The sequence below is a fragment of the Budorcas taxicolor genome, chromosome 1 (assembly GCF_023091745.1).
Source record: "Budorcas taxicolor isolate Tak-1 chromosome 1, Takin1.1, whole genome shotgun sequence".
Lineage (NCBI taxonomy): Eukaryota > Metazoa > Chordata > Mammalia > Artiodactyla > Bovidae > Budorcas > Budorcas taxicolor.
This window is the reverse complement of record NC_068910.1, coordinates 5,211,043-5,228,310: the sequence shown is the minus strand read 5'-3', so window position 1 is coordinate 5,228,310 and position 17,268 is coordinate 5,211,043. Positions and strand designations below refer to the sequence as shown.

The window sequence follows — 17,268 nt, the reverse complement described above, 5'->3', positions numbered from 1 at the left end:
GCAACCCCATGGACTATAGCCCACCAGGCTCCTCTCTCCTTGAGGATGCTCCAGGCAAGACACTGGAGTGAGTTGTCATACTCTCCTGCAAGGGATCTTCCCAACCCAGGGATGGAACCCAGATCTCCTGCATTGCAGGCAGATTCTTTACCCACTGACTTAGCATATGTGCGTTAGTATATGATATTTATCTTTCTCCTTCTGACTTACTTCACTCTGTATAATAGGTTCTAGGTTCATCCATCTCATTAAAACTGACACAAATGTGTTCCTTTTCATGGCTGAGTAATATTCCATTGTATATATGTACCACAGCTTCTTTCCCCATTCATCAGTCAATGGACATCTAAGTTGCTTCCATGTTCTACAATGTGGGAGACCTGGGTTCCATCCCTGGGTCGGGAAGATCCACTGGAGAAGGAAATGGCAATCCACTCCAGTACTATTGCCTGGAAAATCCCATGGACAGAGGAGGCTACAGTCCATGGGGTTGAAAAGAGTCGGACACGACTGAGCAACTTTCCTTTCCTTTCCATGTTCTAGCTGTTGTAAATAGTGCTGCAGTGAACAGTGGGGTTCATGTGTCTTTTTCAGTGTTTATTTTCTCAGGGTATATGCCTGGGAGTGGGACTGCTGGGTCATGTGGTGGTTTTATTTCTAGTTTTTTAAGGAATCTCCATACCGTCTTCCATTGTGGCTGTATCAATTTATATTCCCACCAACAGTGCAAGAGGGTTCCCTTTTCTCCATACCCTCTTCAGCATATATTGTTTGTAGACTTTTTCATGATGGCCATTCTGACCAATGTGACGTGATATCTCGTAGTTTTGATTTGCATTTCTCTAATAATAAGCAATGTTGAGCATCTTTTCATGTGTTTATTAGCCATCTGTATGTCTTCTTTGGAAAAATGTCTGTTTAGGTCTTTTCCCCACTTTTTGATTGCGTTGTTTGTTTTTCTGATATTGAATTGTATGAGCTGCTCGTATGTTTTGTCAGTTGTTTCATTTGCTATTATTTTCTCCCATTCTGAGGATTATCTTTTCACCTTGTTTATAGTTTCCTTTGCTGTGCAAAAGCTTTTAAGTTTAATTAGGTCTCACTTGTTTATTTTTGTTTTTATTTCCGTTACTCTAGGAGGTGGTTCATAGAGAATCTTGCTTTATGTCATCGAGTAGTCTATGTTTTCCTCTATGAGTTTTATAGTTTCTGGTCCTACATTTAGGTCTTTAATCCATTTTGAGTTTATCTTTGTGTATGGTGTTAGGAAGTGTTCTAATTTCATTCTTTTCCATGTAGCTGCCCAGTTTTCCCAGCACCACTCACTGAAGAGGCTATCTTAGCCTCTTTTATATTGTATATTCTTGCCTCCTTTGTCAAAAATAAGGTACCCATAGGTGCATGGGTTTATTTCTGGGCGCTCTATCTTGTTCCATTGGTCTGTGTTTCCGTTTTTGTGCCAGTACTATAGAGGCTTAATGATTGTAGCTTTGTAGTATAATCTGAAGTCAGGAAAGGTGATTCCTCCACTTCCATTTGTCCTTTTCAAGACTGCTTTGGCTGTCCAGGGAATTTTGTGTTTCCATATGAATTGTGAAATTTTATGTTCTAGTTATGTGAAAAATGCCATTGGTAGTTTGATAGGAATTGCATTGAATCTGTAGATTGCGTTTCGTAGTATAGTCATTTTCACAATATTGATTCTTCTAACCCAGGAACATGGAATATCTCTCCATCTGTTTATGTTGTCTTTGATTTCTTTCATCAGTGCCTTATAATTTTCTGTATACACTTATTTTGTCTCCGTAGGTAGGTTTATTCCTAGATATTTTATTCTTTTTGTTGCAGTGGTGAATGGGATTGATTCCTTAGTTTCTCTTTCTGAGTTTTCATTGTTGATATATAGGAATGCAAGTGATTTCTGTGTATTGATTTTGTTTCCCACAATTTTTGCTAAATTCACTGATTAGCTCTAGTAATTTTCTGATAGTATCTCTAGGGTTTTCTGTGTATGGTATCATGTCATCTGCAAACAGTGAGAGCTTTATTTCTTTTTTTTTCCAGTCTGGATTCCTTTTATTTCTTTTTCTTCTCTGATTGCCATAGTTAGGACTTCCAAAACTATGTTGAATAATATTGGTGAGAGTGGGCACCCTTGTCTTGTTCCTGATCTTACAGGGAATGCTTTCAGGTTTTCACCACTGAAAATACAATTTGCTATGGGCTTACCATAAACGGATTTAACTGTGTTGAGGTAGGTTCCTTCTGTGCCTATTTTTTGAAGAATTTTAATCATAAGTCGGTGCTGAATTTTGTCAAAGGCTTTTTCTGCATCTCTTGAGATTATCATATGGTTTTTATCTTTCAGTTTGTTAATATGGTATGTCACATTGATTGCTTTGTGTATATGGAAGAATCCTTGCATCCCTGGAATAAACCCAGCTGATCACGGTGTTTGAAATTTTTAATGTGTTGTTGAATTCTGTTTGCTAGAATTTTGTTGACGATCTTTGCATCTATGTTCATCAGTAATATTCGCCTATAATTTTCTTTTTCTATGTTGTTGTCTGGTTTTGGTATCAGGGTGATGGTGGGTTCATAGAATGAGTTTAGAAGTGTTCCTTCCTCTGCAATTTTTTGAAAGAGTTTTGAAACTGGATAGTCTCAATTGACCTATCTTCATGTTCAGTAATTCTTTCTTCAGCTAACCCAAATCTGCTGTTGAGAGTCATGAATTTTTCAGTTGTGTTTTTCAATTCCAGAATGTCTCTTGGGTGGTGTTGTTGTTGTTGTTGTTTTTTTATGATTTCCCTTTATTGGTATTCTGTATTTTGGTGAGGTAGCATTCTCATACTTCCCTTTAGTTACTTTTACATGATTTTTTTTAGTTATTTGAACATACTTAAAATAGCTGTTTCAAGTCTTTGTCTAGTAGGGTCCTCAGGGACAGTTTCTGTAGACTGATTTCCTTTTCGTTTTGTGTGGGGGACATACTTTCCTGTTTCTCTGCATAACTGGTGATTTTCTGTTGAGAGCTGGACATCTTCAACAATCTAGTGCAGAAGTTCTGGGAACTGGATTTTCTTCCTTCTCTAAGGTTTGTTGCCATTCCTTGCTGCTCCTGCTGTTTGTTATTCAGTGACTCCTCTAAGCTAATCTCGTTAGGTCTGTAGTCTTTGTCCTGTGTGGCCCTTTATGCCCAGTTAACTTAGTGGCCATTTAACGACTGGACAGAGATCTCCTGAAATGCCTGGAACTGTTGCAGGAAGGCGGACCCCTTCCAGGGCCCAAAACTGGGCTCTTTTCTAACACTTGGAAATGAATTGTCCAAGGAGACACATGTGCTGACAAAGCAAGAGATTTTATTGGGAAAGGGCATCCGGGTGGAGAGCAGTAGGGTAAGGGAACCCAGGAGAACTGCTCTGCCGCGTGGCTCGCAGTCTCGGGTTTTATGGTGATGGGATTAGTTTCCAGGTGGCCTTTGGCCAATCATTCTAATTCAGAGTCTCTCCTGGTGGTGCACGCGTCGCTCTGCCAAAATGGATGCTAGCAAGAGGGATTCTGGGAAGTGGACAGACACGTGGTGTCTCCTTTCGACCTTTCCTAAACTCTTCGGGTTGGTGGCTTATTAGTTCCGTATTCCTTATCAGGATCTCCTGTCCTAAAACAACTCATGCAAATGGTTATGATGGTGCCTGGCCAGGGTGGGCGGTTTCAATCAGTGTGCTTCCCCTAACAGAACCAGTAAGCCCCTCCACTCTTTGTTGGGGGCTCTGTGTGTGGTGGGGCGTGTCTTCAGTGCTCGCCTGGGCAGTTAGGGACTCTGCCTTACTGTTCGTCTCCTACCTGCCCAGATCCTCCTGATCAGCTAGCGGTGAGAGCTTAGGCCTTCTCAGATCTTTCCTGAGCACATGTGTGACTTAGGGCATGCACCTAGCTCTATGCTCCTGTGTTATCTTCTAGATACCTAAGACTGTGGGATTCACCAGATTTTCCTTTTAAGCTTTTTGGTCAGCTTATTGTTGCTTTAACTGTCACTTACCACCTCAGCAGATCAGTGTTAAACAGTTGCTCCTGATACTTTTCAACAACTGGTACCTGGAAAAAGGCTTTCACATACAGTGATTTCTGAGTCAAGTCAAATAAAGACAGCCAGTGAGTGGGGTCTTCCCTACAAACAGGTGGCAATTTTCTGAACATGGGGTCCACAGCTCCTTCAGAGCACCGATGTGCCTCCTCCGCTGGCTACCAGCCTAGTTTTCACTGTGATGGTGTTGGTTTTCAAGGCTACAGTCAAGCTAGAAGGGGAAAAGGGGTGGGAATTGGTCAAGTTAAAATGCCACAAACCTTATTTTTACAGCTGCTTTTCTTAAATAAATACGCCTCATTTATGGAAGAGAGTATTTTCAGAGATCCTTACTCTGATATTTTCTCAATGTCACTGTGTGTCATTTTGTCATGTATTTGCTGTATGTATCACACCCTATTAGGTGATAATAATTATATCATGAGAATAAGTGCAGAAAAGGTAATAAAGGAATAGCGTTTTTATTGTCCTTCGTAAACCATTCTTAGTCAGTGATTGGAGTCATAAAATCTTTTTTTTTTTTTAATCTAAGTGAACAGATAGGCTTGGAGTTTTATCCCCACTGTAGGTTTTCCCCAGTGGTTCAGTGGTAAAGAACCCTCCTGCCAGTGTAGGAGACGCAGGTTCAGTTGCTGAGTCAGGAAGATCCCCTGGAGGAGGAGATGGCAACCCACGCCGGTATTCTTCCCATGGACAGAGGAGCCTGGTGGACCACAGTCCACGGGATTGCAAAGAGTCAGACGCAACTTCACGACTAAGCAACAGACAAACCCGTTGTAGCGATGAGCAGACTCAGAAAGACGAAGTTTTGCCCACGGTTGGCAAATCACTGCCCATTGCATGTTGTCTCCCAATTTTCAGTCTCTTTCCTTCTGCTCAATTAACCTCAGTAGATTTCTGAGTTTGGTATGTGACAACACCAAGATACAATATTATTTGGCTTCTTTTTTTAGTATAGTTGTGTGTTGCACTGTAAGTCGGAACTCTTATTCCATTGTTGAAACTTGAAAGCTATTCAACATTTTGATTTAAAATCTCCCATATCCTCTAAATTACCATTGTACCCGTTTTAGATTTGGATACCTAAGAAAAATGGACACTATACAATGACATTAGGAAAAGAACAAGAGAGTTATCTGTACTGTGTTTTTGACATGCCAGGTATTATCCTGATTAATGCTATAGTTTTTGACATACTGGTATGTTTTCTAAACTTTGTTTATATTTTTATTTACATTATGAAATTAGATCAGTTTACAGGAAAGAACTAGTTAACTTTAAAATATCATTTATATCTTTTCAGACTCACTTTTTAAAAAATTTTATATATTTTTGAAAGGTTATACTCTATTTGCAATTATTGCAAAATATTGGCTATCTCCCACGTTGTACTATATGTCCTTGTAACCTGTCTTGTACTGAATCGTTTGTACCTCCCACTCTTCCACCCATGAATCATCCCCTGCTATTATGTATCTTGAACTCAGAACTGTCCTCCTTTTTAAAATTTTAACGTTGTAAAGCCTGTGTCTAAACAGAGGAAGTTAACAGCAACTGATTAGTTAAGATGATAGCTGCATTTCCATAGGAAGCTGTTTTCTTATCCATTATCTGGTTTATATCACAGACATATACAGAAATAGAAACAAAGTTACCAAGCATCTGGTTGATATTTAGAAGTGATCAGCGCCAGATTACCAAGACAGTGAAGCAGAGCATCTCCTTCAATGCCCATGGCAAGTCAGCGTGCCATGGAGAGTGGCATAGCCTTGCTGTTGTTCATTTGTGTCCGACTCTTGGTGACCCCACTAATTGTAGCACATCAGGCTCCTCTGTCCATGAGATGTCCCAGCAAGAATACGGGGGTGGGTTGCCATAGTTAAGTAAGGAAAATTGTGTCCATCAGGAAAGGATCCATATCTTTAAAGGAGTTATTATTTCTCTACTTAGCAAACTGTCCTAGTATCTTTAGAATACTTATGACCTTCCAAAATGTAATGTGTATAAGACCACATATTATATAATTTACTTAAGAGGTATTATATGTTTTATGTTTTATGACAGGTTGTTGGCAGTGCTCAAATTCATTGTGATAGTTTTTTCTTTTCTTTTTTTTTGATAATTTAAAACACATTTTTTTCTCCTTTAAGGGTGAGCTGTTTGTGGAGGAGGAAAAAAATCCTCCTACATTTTATAAGCTGCTTATACTCGTAACACAGATTAACTTCCCAGCACATAAAGGGAATACTGGAAAACTCTTGCATGATTAAATATGCCCCTGGAGGGTTAAGTTTTTCCACATATTTTTCAAGCCAGAGCTATTAATAATGTTTCAGCATCAAACTTTCTGTACATCCTGATTATGGGGAAGGCCTTCACTCATTCTGCCCTGGCCATTCGTTTTTTCCACTTCGTCCAGATTTGTAGCACTACAAAATTATCTGTGGAAACACAGGCTTGAAATCTCCAGGTTTAATTAAGGTCCAACAAAGAGTCATCTCTGGAGTTACTCCATTTTTTTTTTTTTTTTTTTTTATCAAAGCTTTTGTCCATTTTTCATTCCCGTGTCTTTTTTTTTTTTTTTTGCCTTACTGGAAACCTGGCAGAAAGAAGCTGTTTAATGCATTGAATAGTTCACTCAGAAATAAGTGATCACTGGATGGGCCTAGACATTATCATACTAAGTGAAGGGAGACAGAGGAAGACAAATATCATATGATATTGCATATATGTGGAATCTAAAACAAAAAAGATACAAATGAACTTATTTGCAAAACAGACTTCCACACACAGAGAAAACTTACGATTAACAGAGAGAACTTATGATTATGGTAACAGGGCTGTGGATAAATTAGAAGCTTGAGATTAACATACACAAGCCACTACATATAAAACAGATGACCAGCAAGGACCTGTTGTACATAGCACAGGGAATTCCACTCACTATTCTATAATAACCTATAAGCAAAAAGAATCTGAAGAAGAATTCATATATATGAACCACTCTCTCTGCGGTACATCTGAAACTAACACAACATTATAAATGAACTAGATGTCAATTGAAAAATAGCAATATTACTGTCATCTCTCTTTAAAAGAAATGGGATGATCACTAAACACAGAGCTCTTGGCATTTTGAAAAGGGTCACCTAATTTCTATGCACATTTTTCCTGAGATAACATTCTGGTTTGTAAAGAATCTTGTAATTACTGAGGAATTCAGTTATTAAATGCTTTTTTATCCAGGCACTGGGTTGTCCAATTAATTTACTGTGGCTAATCAGCCAAAGACTGTACTTTGTTGATGCCTTGGCATGTAAGAGTCCCCTCTGCTCCTCCAGCTCTCCAGGATTCCACTTCTCTGTACCTCCCGCCTGCAGGTCTGTGCTCAAAAACCTCAGGCCCCTTCATGACTACTCACTTCTGTTGTTCAGTCGTGTCCAACTCTTTGCGACCCCATGGACTGCAGCAAACCAGGCTTCCTTGTCCTTCACCATTTCCCAGAGTTTGCTCAAACTCATCTCCATTAAATCGGTGTTGCAATGACACCCCACTCCAGTATTCTTGCCTTGAAAATCCCATGGAGGAGTCTCGTAGGCTGCAGTCCATGGGGTTGCTAAGAGTCGGTCACGACTGAGCGACTTCACTGTCAACTTTTCACTTTCATGCATTGGAGAAGGAAATGGCAACCCACTCCAGTGTTTTTGCCTGGAGAATCCCAGGGACGGGGGAGCCTGGTGGGCTGCCGTTTATGGGGTCGCACAGAGTCGGACACGACTGAAGCGACTTAGCAACAGCAGCAGCCATCCATCCATCTCAGCCTCTGTCACCCCCTTCTCCTCCTGCCCTCAATTTTTGCCAGTTTCAGGGAGTTTTTTAATAAGTCGGCTCTTCGCATCAGGTGGCCAAAGTATTGGAGCTTCAGCTTCAGCATCAGTCCTTCCAATGAATTTTCAGGGTTGATTTCCTGTAGGATTGACTGGTTTGATCTCCTTCTTGTCCAAGAGACTCTCAAGAGTCTTCTCAAGCACCACACTTCAAAAGTATCAATTCTTCAGTACTCAGCCTTCTTTAGGTTCAACTCTCACATCTGTACATGACTACTGGAAAAATTACAGCTTTGACTATACAAACTTTTGTCGGCAAAGTGATGTCTCTGCTTTTTAATATGCTGTCTAGTTTTGTCATAGCTTTCCTTCCAAGAAGCAGCTGTCTTTTAATTACTCACTAGCGCCTCAAATTATTTGACCCTTTCTGGCCAGTCCCCAAGCTTTGATGGATTGTTAAATATCTTTCTCACCAAACTCATGATTTTTGTCTTGAATGGGGGTTTTAGGTTGTCAGCACTTTGGTGCACCGCTAACCACCTGCCCCTCTCCCATTCTTCGCCCCGCTGTCCCAGACCATCACTACCCTCCTCCAGCTCCATGGCCCACCACGTCCCCTTCTCTGGCAGCAGATGACCTCACCGCCTGACCCCAGAGCTGACTGGCCCTCACTGGACTTTACTGTCCAGACCCTAGAGCTCCCCAGCACCCAGCTCCTTATTCTCCTTAACTTAGCACTGCGGCCACTTCCCTGGTCCCTACCTACACACTTCCTGTGCCCACGAGGAGCCACTGCTCCCCTCCAGCTCCAGCTTCCTCATTAGGACGTTAGAGTTCTTCATCCTTTTCTTTTAAGACCTTTCTCTGGCACCAAAGGAAAAAATAAATAAAAATAATTTGAGATTATGATATTATATGAATAGATAATATGTGCACATGGTCTAAAAACACTTAAGTAGTGTAAAAGAATATACAACAGCAACTGCTTGTTGTCAGGCGTATGTGTGTGTGTGTGTCTGTCCTTCCAGGGGTACTATATGCGAAAACAAGCCCCTGCATATGTGCATTTCCCTTGCTTCCTCTCCTCCCCCTTTATTTTAAAAGCATCAGTACTAGATTCATGGTCTGGATATTGCTTTTTAATATGTCTCTGTCTTGGAAGTCAGTTTATGTCAGTACTGTAGAAATGCCTCATTCTTTTCATGCACCCTGATTATGTCTTTGACCGTAAATATACTGCAGTTTAGTTAGTCAGCACCTTTAAAGGGGTGGTTATTTCGAATCTTTTGTTGTTGCAAATGGTGTTGCTGTGAGTATCCTTGTGCATCAGCCTTTGTGCCCATGCAAGCAAAATATTGGAGAAGGAAATGGCAACCCACTCTAGTATTCTTGGTTGGGAAATCTCATGCACAGAGAAGGCTGGTGGGCTACAGTCCATGGGGCCGAAAAGAGTTGGACAAGACTGAGCGACTGACCAACAACAAGCAGGATTTAAGTGGGGATGGGGTGGGCATGCCACTGAAGAGTCAACATGCTCATCATCAGATTTTCTTTAAAATAATCACCTTATTAAAGAAAAAATAGCTGAATATTGAAAGGTTGTTGCTGAACCACGAAAAATGCCAGGATACTTGGGCTCCAGAGGAGAATTCAGTCCAGGGCCAGTGACGAGGCTTGACTGCTCAGAGCTTTTGTGTAATAACGTTTTAACTGAAAGTATGAAAGAGATAGAGAAAGCTTCTGACATAGACATCAGAAGGGGGCAGAAAGAGTGCCCCTCTGCTAGTCTTTAGCAGCATGTTATATAGCTACTACAGTCTGCTAATTAGAGAAAGGAAATGTCTCAAAACTCAGAGAATGGCACCAGGCCCCTCACCCACAACATGCATTTTGAGATAACATTGGCACAAGGTGAGTTGTCCCCAGCCATAAAATGATTGACAAGAATCTTGAAGAAAGGTAGGTTTCCAAGTAAATACATTCTCGTTAACATAGCTTAAGAGAACATTTGCATGAATAAAACATACTGGTTTGTTTGCATGCTGGTTTGCAACCTACTTGAAGACAGAGTCTAGGGTAAATACATAGTTTGTTAACATAGCTTAAGACAAACATTTCCATAAGAAAAATATATTGGTTAGCTCGAGGTTTGAGAAAAGTTCAGTTCAGGTGTAACCAGGTGTCATCATGGCAACATAGAATTTTAAAAGAAACCTCGCTTTAAATTTGTATAGAGAAGGGGAAAAAATGTAACACTAGTGGTTTGTTTCCTCCTGCCGCTCAAGAGAGAGAGAAAAAATGTCTGACACTTGCAGCCTGTTTCCTCCATTTGGAGACCCCTGGCCTTCCTGCCTGTTACCGTCTCAGTACTAAAGAATATTGGAAGCGGGGAGGGGATCACAATTCCGCAAGCCTCAACAACAGCAAAAATTCTTTGAAAAGTCTTTGAAGTGGAATTGCTGGATTGAAGGACTTCTACATTTTCATTTCTGCAAGGAGACATTTAAAAAAAATTCTTCTTTATTTTGTGTCATTGCTTTTCCAACCTTTCCGTTCATGTGTTGATTTCTGGGATGTATCATCAGTGTCTGCTGTGTATTTGAAGCAGTTGTCTCTTTATTTACTCTGAGTTTTGAGAGAATTTCCAAGGCATTCTGGTTCACTATGTACCTTTGTTGTAGCCACGCGTTCCGGGAAACAAACTCACTCAGAAGGACAGTGCAGATAGTGGAGTGCAGTTTATTACACCGGCGGGCCCAAGGCAGAGTCTCCTCTTAGCCAAGGACCCCAACCAGCATTTCTGAAAATCTTTGGTACCCCACGTGTACGTGTCTGAACTCACCACTCCAAATTCCTTGAGACTTCCATAGACCAGGGAAAATACACAGTCCCAATAACCCCATCGTTCACATGCTATGTGCTCATGTGCTCAGTCAAACAGTTAGCCAATAATCAATAAACCCAAGGTTACACTCCGACTGATACAGAAAAATTTATGGCCTGTCTGGAGGAAGGGGTGATGAGTGTATGTTTTCTCTTAGGCGATGAGTAACCTAGATACGATCTTCAAGGTTCCCCTGTCTGGAGGGGGTCTTATCCTTCTGTTGCTGTTTGTTTTCATAGGCACTAAACACAGAGTTCAGAGTCCATTGGAACGGTGGCCGAGCATGGTCAGCATGAACAGGCCTGAGATGGAGTCCAGGCCCTATGAATTCCTTCACCTTCTGTAATTCACAGTTTCTGTGATCGTTGAATTCCTCAGTGTGGTAATCACTTCTAAGCAGTCATGTTCTTATATTGTTCTCCTCAAAAGACTACCTACCGGTCTCCTATCTTCTGATATTTTTTGCTTTTGGCTGCACTGGGTCTTTGTGGCTTTGTGTGAGCTTTCACTGGTTGCAGCGAACGGGGGTTCTCGTTGTGCTGGCTGCTCTTGTTGCAGAGGCTCTAGGGCGCAAGGGCTCGGCAGTCGGGGCACGCAGGTTCACAGCTGTGGTCCACAGGCTGAGCTGCTCTGTGTCATGTGGAGCCTTCTTGGACCAGGGATCAAACCTTGTCCCCTGCACTGGCAGGCAGGTTTTTATCTACTACGTCACCAGGGAAGTCCCTCTTTTGATCTTTTGATCAAAGGACAATGTACATATGACAGAGTGCTTGATAGTTTTTACCAGGTGTATCTTTGTAACCAGAACCCAGATAAAAGAGAAAAAGTTACCAGCACCTCAGACCCTCCCCTGTGCCCTATTCCAGTTCCAGTCCCTCACTGCATCACCACACTCCTGACTTCTAACAGCACAGGTTCATTTTTTTAAGAAAACTTTATGTTGTTGTAATCCTGTAGTGTACATTGCTTCTCCCTTCTTTTGTTTAACGTTGTTTGTGAGAATCATCTGTATTGCTGCTTGCAGTTGTCGTACATTTGCATGTCTCTGTGTGAGTCCATTGCATGAATAAGCCACAGTTTGTTAATTCAGTCTCCTGTTGATGGACACTGGAGTTCTTGCTGGGGCTGTCGTGAATGGTGCTGCTGTGGACACTTTTGTTCAGGTCTTCTGATGCACTTCTGTGCACATTTTTTTGTTGGTTGGTGTTGTTCAGTTGCCCAGTCATGTCTGAGTCTGTGCAACCGCGTGGACACACCAGGCTTCCCTGTCCTTCATCTCCCAGAGCTTGCTCAAACTCATGTCCATTAAATCAGTGTTGCCATCCAACCATCTCATCCTCTGCTGTCCTCTTTTCCTCCTGCCTTCGATCTTTCCCAGCATCAGGGTCTTTTCAAATGAGTCAGCTCTTCGTATCAGGTGGCCAGAGTATTGGAGCTTCAGCTTCAACATCAGTCCTTCGAATGAATATTCAGGACTGATTTCCTTTAGGATGGGCTGGTTTGATCTTTCCGGCCAAGGGACTCTCAAGAGTCTTCTCCAACACTGCAGTTCAAAAGCACTGATTCTCAGCACTCAGCCTTCTTTAAGAATCTCTTGATCACAGGGCATATAAATATTAAACGCCTAAGGCGGTCATCTTATTTTGTCTTCCCGTGAGAATAGTGGTTGTTCCGCATCCTTGTGAGCGCTTGCTGTTTTCTGTCTTGCTCATCTGAGCCACTCTGGTGGGCACAAAGCAGTCGTTCATTGGTTCATTGCAGTTTTTAGCTGTCACTTGTAATGTTGAGCAACTTTTCATAAGTTTATTGGCTGTTTGGGCGGCATTTTTGTGATACGCCTGGTGAAATTCATTTTTACATTAAAAAAATCATTTTTAATGGATTTGACTAACTGGTGGGTCTCATTTCCCACCTTTTGTCCCTTCGTTTCCCTTTATCCTTAAAATACTTTTTTCTTGGCTCTTCTCTTGCCTATAATTTTGCTTGTTTGTTCTTTTATTAATTTATTTTAATTGGAGGGTAATTGCTTTACAGTGTTGTGTTTCTGCCATGCAGCATCGTGAATCAGCTATGAATATACACGTGCTGCCCGTCTTTTGAGCCTCTGTCTCAACAGCAGCCTCATCCCACCCCTCTGGGCCAGCACAGAGCGTGGCTAACCTTCTATGTTGCGCAGCAGCTTCCTGCTGGCCATCTCTGTTACACGTGATAGTGGATATAATTCAGTGCTACGCTCTCAATTTGTCTCACCCTCTCCTTCCCCTGCTGTGTCCATGAGTCCATCCTTCCTGCCCTGCAAATAGAGTCATCAGTACCATTTTTCTAGATTTCATGGATATGCGTTAATATACAGTATTTGTTTCTCTCTTTGTCACTTACTTCACTCTGTATAACAAGCTCTAGGTTCATCCACCCAGTTTCAACTGACTCAAATTCACACCTTTTTATGGCTAGTATTCCATGGTATATACGTACCACGATTTCTTTATCCATTCATCTGTCAATACACAAGGAAATAATTCTCTTTTACTTTTCTCCTAAAAAGTGAACTTTAGAATCAGCAACCTCTACTCTTCTAGAATTTTTAGTGAATTTGCATGTAACTTATTTTGTCTGATAAATACTGTCATCTAAATTGGAAGATGGTATTGTCATTCTTTCTAAGAAAGGGAAATGATAAATAGTAAACCCTCACAGGTTTTTGCCTGACAGATTGATTTTTCCCATATTTAATTTTTAATTCTTGTTTTAGTTCCATTTTTGGACAGGTGATTATTAGAAGTAAAAATCTTTTAATATGCATTTAAATCCTACCTCCTCCTTAACATATATCTAATATACTTCCTTGGTGGCTCAGACAGTAAAGAATCCACATGCAAGGCAGGAGACCCTGGTTCAGTCCCTGGGTCAGGAAGATCTCCCGGAGAAGGGAATGGCTACTCACTCCAGTATTCTTGCTTGGAGAATTCCATGGACAAAGGAGCCTGGAGGGCTGTAGTCCATGGGGTAAAAAGAGTCAGACAGGACTGACTTAACACTTTCACTCATAAATGTCTTTACAGGTTCTAGATCAGTATGAACGAGAAGGATTTAACTTCCTGGCGAAGGTGTTCAATTCTTCACATTCCTTCTTAGAGGACTTGACCGGTCTTACGTTGCTGCATCAAGAGACCCAGGCTGCTGAGGTAAGACTTAAGACAAGCATCTTGTTCAGAAGACAGACGTGTCTAAAGCCTGTTTGGTATTCAGATTTACAGAAAAGGAAGGAAGTGGTTAATTATGAATGTTCTCCTTAGAACCAAATTGCTCAGTCGGTCTGCTAGTCATGAGTCAGTGAGCCTCTTGCAGTGGCTGGATGCTGCTGTGTGCAGGTTGCTGTGTGGTGAGTGCCAAATGCACAAAACTGCTGATGAGAGACTGCGGGTTATCGATTCCCAAGCATCCCGGCTCTTTCTGTCGAGCAGCATGCCTGTGGCCGATGCAGAGTTGGCTGTGATGTCCGTACATCAAAATGCAAGTCAGGGGAGACACTGGACTCCAGCCATGTTCATCGAGAACACACCTGGTTTTTGTTTCACAAGCGAATCCATCCTCTTGGGCCCCTGAAGCCCACCATGAGGTTGCTTCCTCAGTTACAACCTAAGAGAGTTTTGTTTTGCTTGCCATTTAGAATATTTTGCAAATCTTAATTTCCTGGGTTGCTATAATCGTGGTTTGTTTGTTTGTTAAAGACTGGGATTACAGGGTAGATGATCATTTTGCTTTTCCAAATGCTTGCTGTTCTCAGAAAATAGTACGCTCTGTATGTGTGGCACTGCCCGGTCACTTGGCAAAACAGTTCCTCAAGGTGGATGCTTAGTTGCTCAGTCGTGTCTGACTCTGCGAGCCCATAGACTGTAGCCTGCCAGACTCCTCTGTCCATGGGATTCTCCAGGCAGGAATACCGGAGTGGGTTGCCATTCCCTTCTCCAGGGGATCTTCCCGATGCAGAGATTGAACCCAGGTCTCCTGCATTGCAGGGGACTTCTTTACCGTTTGAGCTACCAGGGAATCCCTCAAGACGGATGAATGAGATTAAATCAACACATCCCCCTGACTCAGCCCTCTCCCACAGTAACCTGGGTAAAGAAGCTCTTAGGAAAACGTGGCCTGTCATAGCATTTCCTCAAGTAACATAAGAAAAGCTTGGGTGCCTGTGTCCTTTGGGAGCAGGACATTTGTAGAATTACCATCACCCCCTAGTCCTGTTCATTGATTACCATCTGGGGTTGTGTATCCTTACTACTGGGGGAGGCCCCAGGGGTTAGTGAATGGTGGGCTAGCCCACCACCGGACTCGCTAGTGGTGAAAAGACTGCTGTTTATAAGAGTGGACCTATCCCCGAGGGTAGGAAAACCACACAGAAATGCCGAAATGAAATCTCCCGAAGCTCTCAGCAGATAGAAGTAAGAGTTTTCACCTCACCATAGTGGTATGATGGCACTTCTCTAGTGCTTGTCGTAGAACCGAAAGCGATTCTTCTTTGTCTTGCCCCGGTGTCCTCTGGGCAGCCAGCAGAGGCAGTCTTCCACTTGTGACCTGTGATCAGGCCCACACAGAGTCTCTTAGCCTCACTCTCAGCGGATGACTGGCGTCTCTGCAGGCCTTTAAGAGACGGTGAGATTTTCCACAGCGCTGGGATTGGCTTCCCAGAGAAGGTTCAGAATGTTAGATTGATCAAGGCTGCACTTTGTCTCCTGAGCAGGGCTGATGGTGAGGGACTAGGGGCGTTTGACTAGTTGGCGGGGGGAATTTTTCCACCCACGTAGAAATAATTCACATACTTCTCTTTGGTTGCCTGGAAGAATTGCAACTTGATATCAACCCCATCGCCGACGCCTACCATGTTTCACTCTTTAAAAACAGACCGGATGCTAGGATAAAGGGTATATTCATTGATCAAACGTGGCTTGTTTTGCGTTTTGGTTGGTCAAACATTAGTTGCCTTTTCGAAGACCCAGAAGGCGAAGGGGCAGTTTAAGAAAGCAACAGCAGTGAGATGGTAGGGCAGGAAGGGGGAGTGACCTCATCCACAGTCTGAGTTTTCATTCTGAAGTTTTCCTCCATTAAAGTACATTTATAGTTTTGCAGTCATAAGCCACACATAGGTTTTAGATTAGAGATGGTAAACTGGTTGGCCTGTGACCAGATACGGCTCACACGTGTGTTTTGTTTGGCCTCCCATGTGTTAAATTCTGAATGAAGCCAACATTTTAAAAATTATGAGTTTTACATAAAAATGTGAGTTTTCCCATTTCCAGCTTCTTTGAAAGATCCGATCTGGCAACCCCAGGCCTGCATTCCTTAATAGTGATAGTTGGCTGGAGCCAAAAAGCCAATTTTATAGATTAAATAATGTGCTTGATTCAAGGTTTTAAAGGCATAAAAACACTGTGTGGAAAGGAAACCTTCCTTCTACACCTGCCCTCACCAGCCAGTTCCCTTCGTGGAGACAAACACTGCTGTTGCTTTCTTGCCCGAAAGATATTCTTAAGTGACGGTGCTGTTTTGAAGATGCTTTTCAGTTGATGACTCTTATTGATATTGGAGTTTGCAACCCCTATCTTAGAAAAGGATTATTCTTTTTCTTCAAAAATTTGAAATAGGACTATCTTTTTAAAAAAGAATGCTTACCAGCAGACCTCCTAGCAACTAAAATCATTGTCTTGCCTATGGTATTCTACTTTACTGTGAAAAATGTGTGTGAATAAATATGAATATCAAAAGGTATCCACATACCTGCGTGAAGGTCTTGTGCTGATTTGCATAGTTGACTCTCAGTACATTTACAGATGTTCAGTAATAAAGATACAAACTTCTGCATCCCATATGGAAAAGTCCCAACTTGTTTTGGCAATGCAGTGAAAGAAAGAAAGAAAGTGAAGTTGCTCAGTCGTGTCTGACTCTTTGTGACCCCATGGACCGTAGCCTACCAGGCTCCTCTGTCCATGGGGTTTTCCAGGCAAGAATACTGGAGTGGATTGCCATTTCCATCTCCAGGGGATCTTCCCTACCCAGGTATTGAACGCAGGGTCTCCCACATTGCAGGCAGACACTTCACCCTCTGAGCCACCAGGGAAGCAATGCAATGAGGAATGCCCAGTGAATTCTCTTCTTGGACTCACTGATTTCATTCATCAACATGACACTTGCAAAAGATTCAACCAGATAATTATATGTGACAGTATCATTTTATACATTGTTTATAAAATGTTTGTACAGTGCTAGTTTTGCAAAAGAGAAATCCTTTACTGAACATCTTTTGAAAACTCTAGCAGTCCACTGTGCTCGTAACTGAATATAAAACTTAGCGAGACAAGCTCACAGTGTGTGCATCAGAGACGCGACTACTGAACTCTAATGTCAGCAAAAAACGCTTTAGACATTTGCATATTAGGTGCTGAGAGAACAGTTACTCCTGCCTGGAGGAG

The 17,268-nt window shown here is 42.0% G+C and overlaps 1 protein-coding gene across 2 annotated transcripts in view; it reads left to right on the top strand.

Moving 5' to 3' along the window:
• Positions 1–17,268, top strand: part of ATG7 (autophagy related 7) — a 266,203-nt gene that overhangs the window by 134,431 nt on the left and 114,504 nt on the right. For both annotated transcript variants that reach the window (XM_052635718.1, XM_052635647.1), the window contains one exon: positions 13,861–13,983. In XM_052635718.1, coding sequence (XP_052491678.1) covers positions 13,861–13,983 — 123 coding nt within the window. The remainder of the gene's footprint in view (positions 1–13,860; positions 13,984–17,268) is intronic.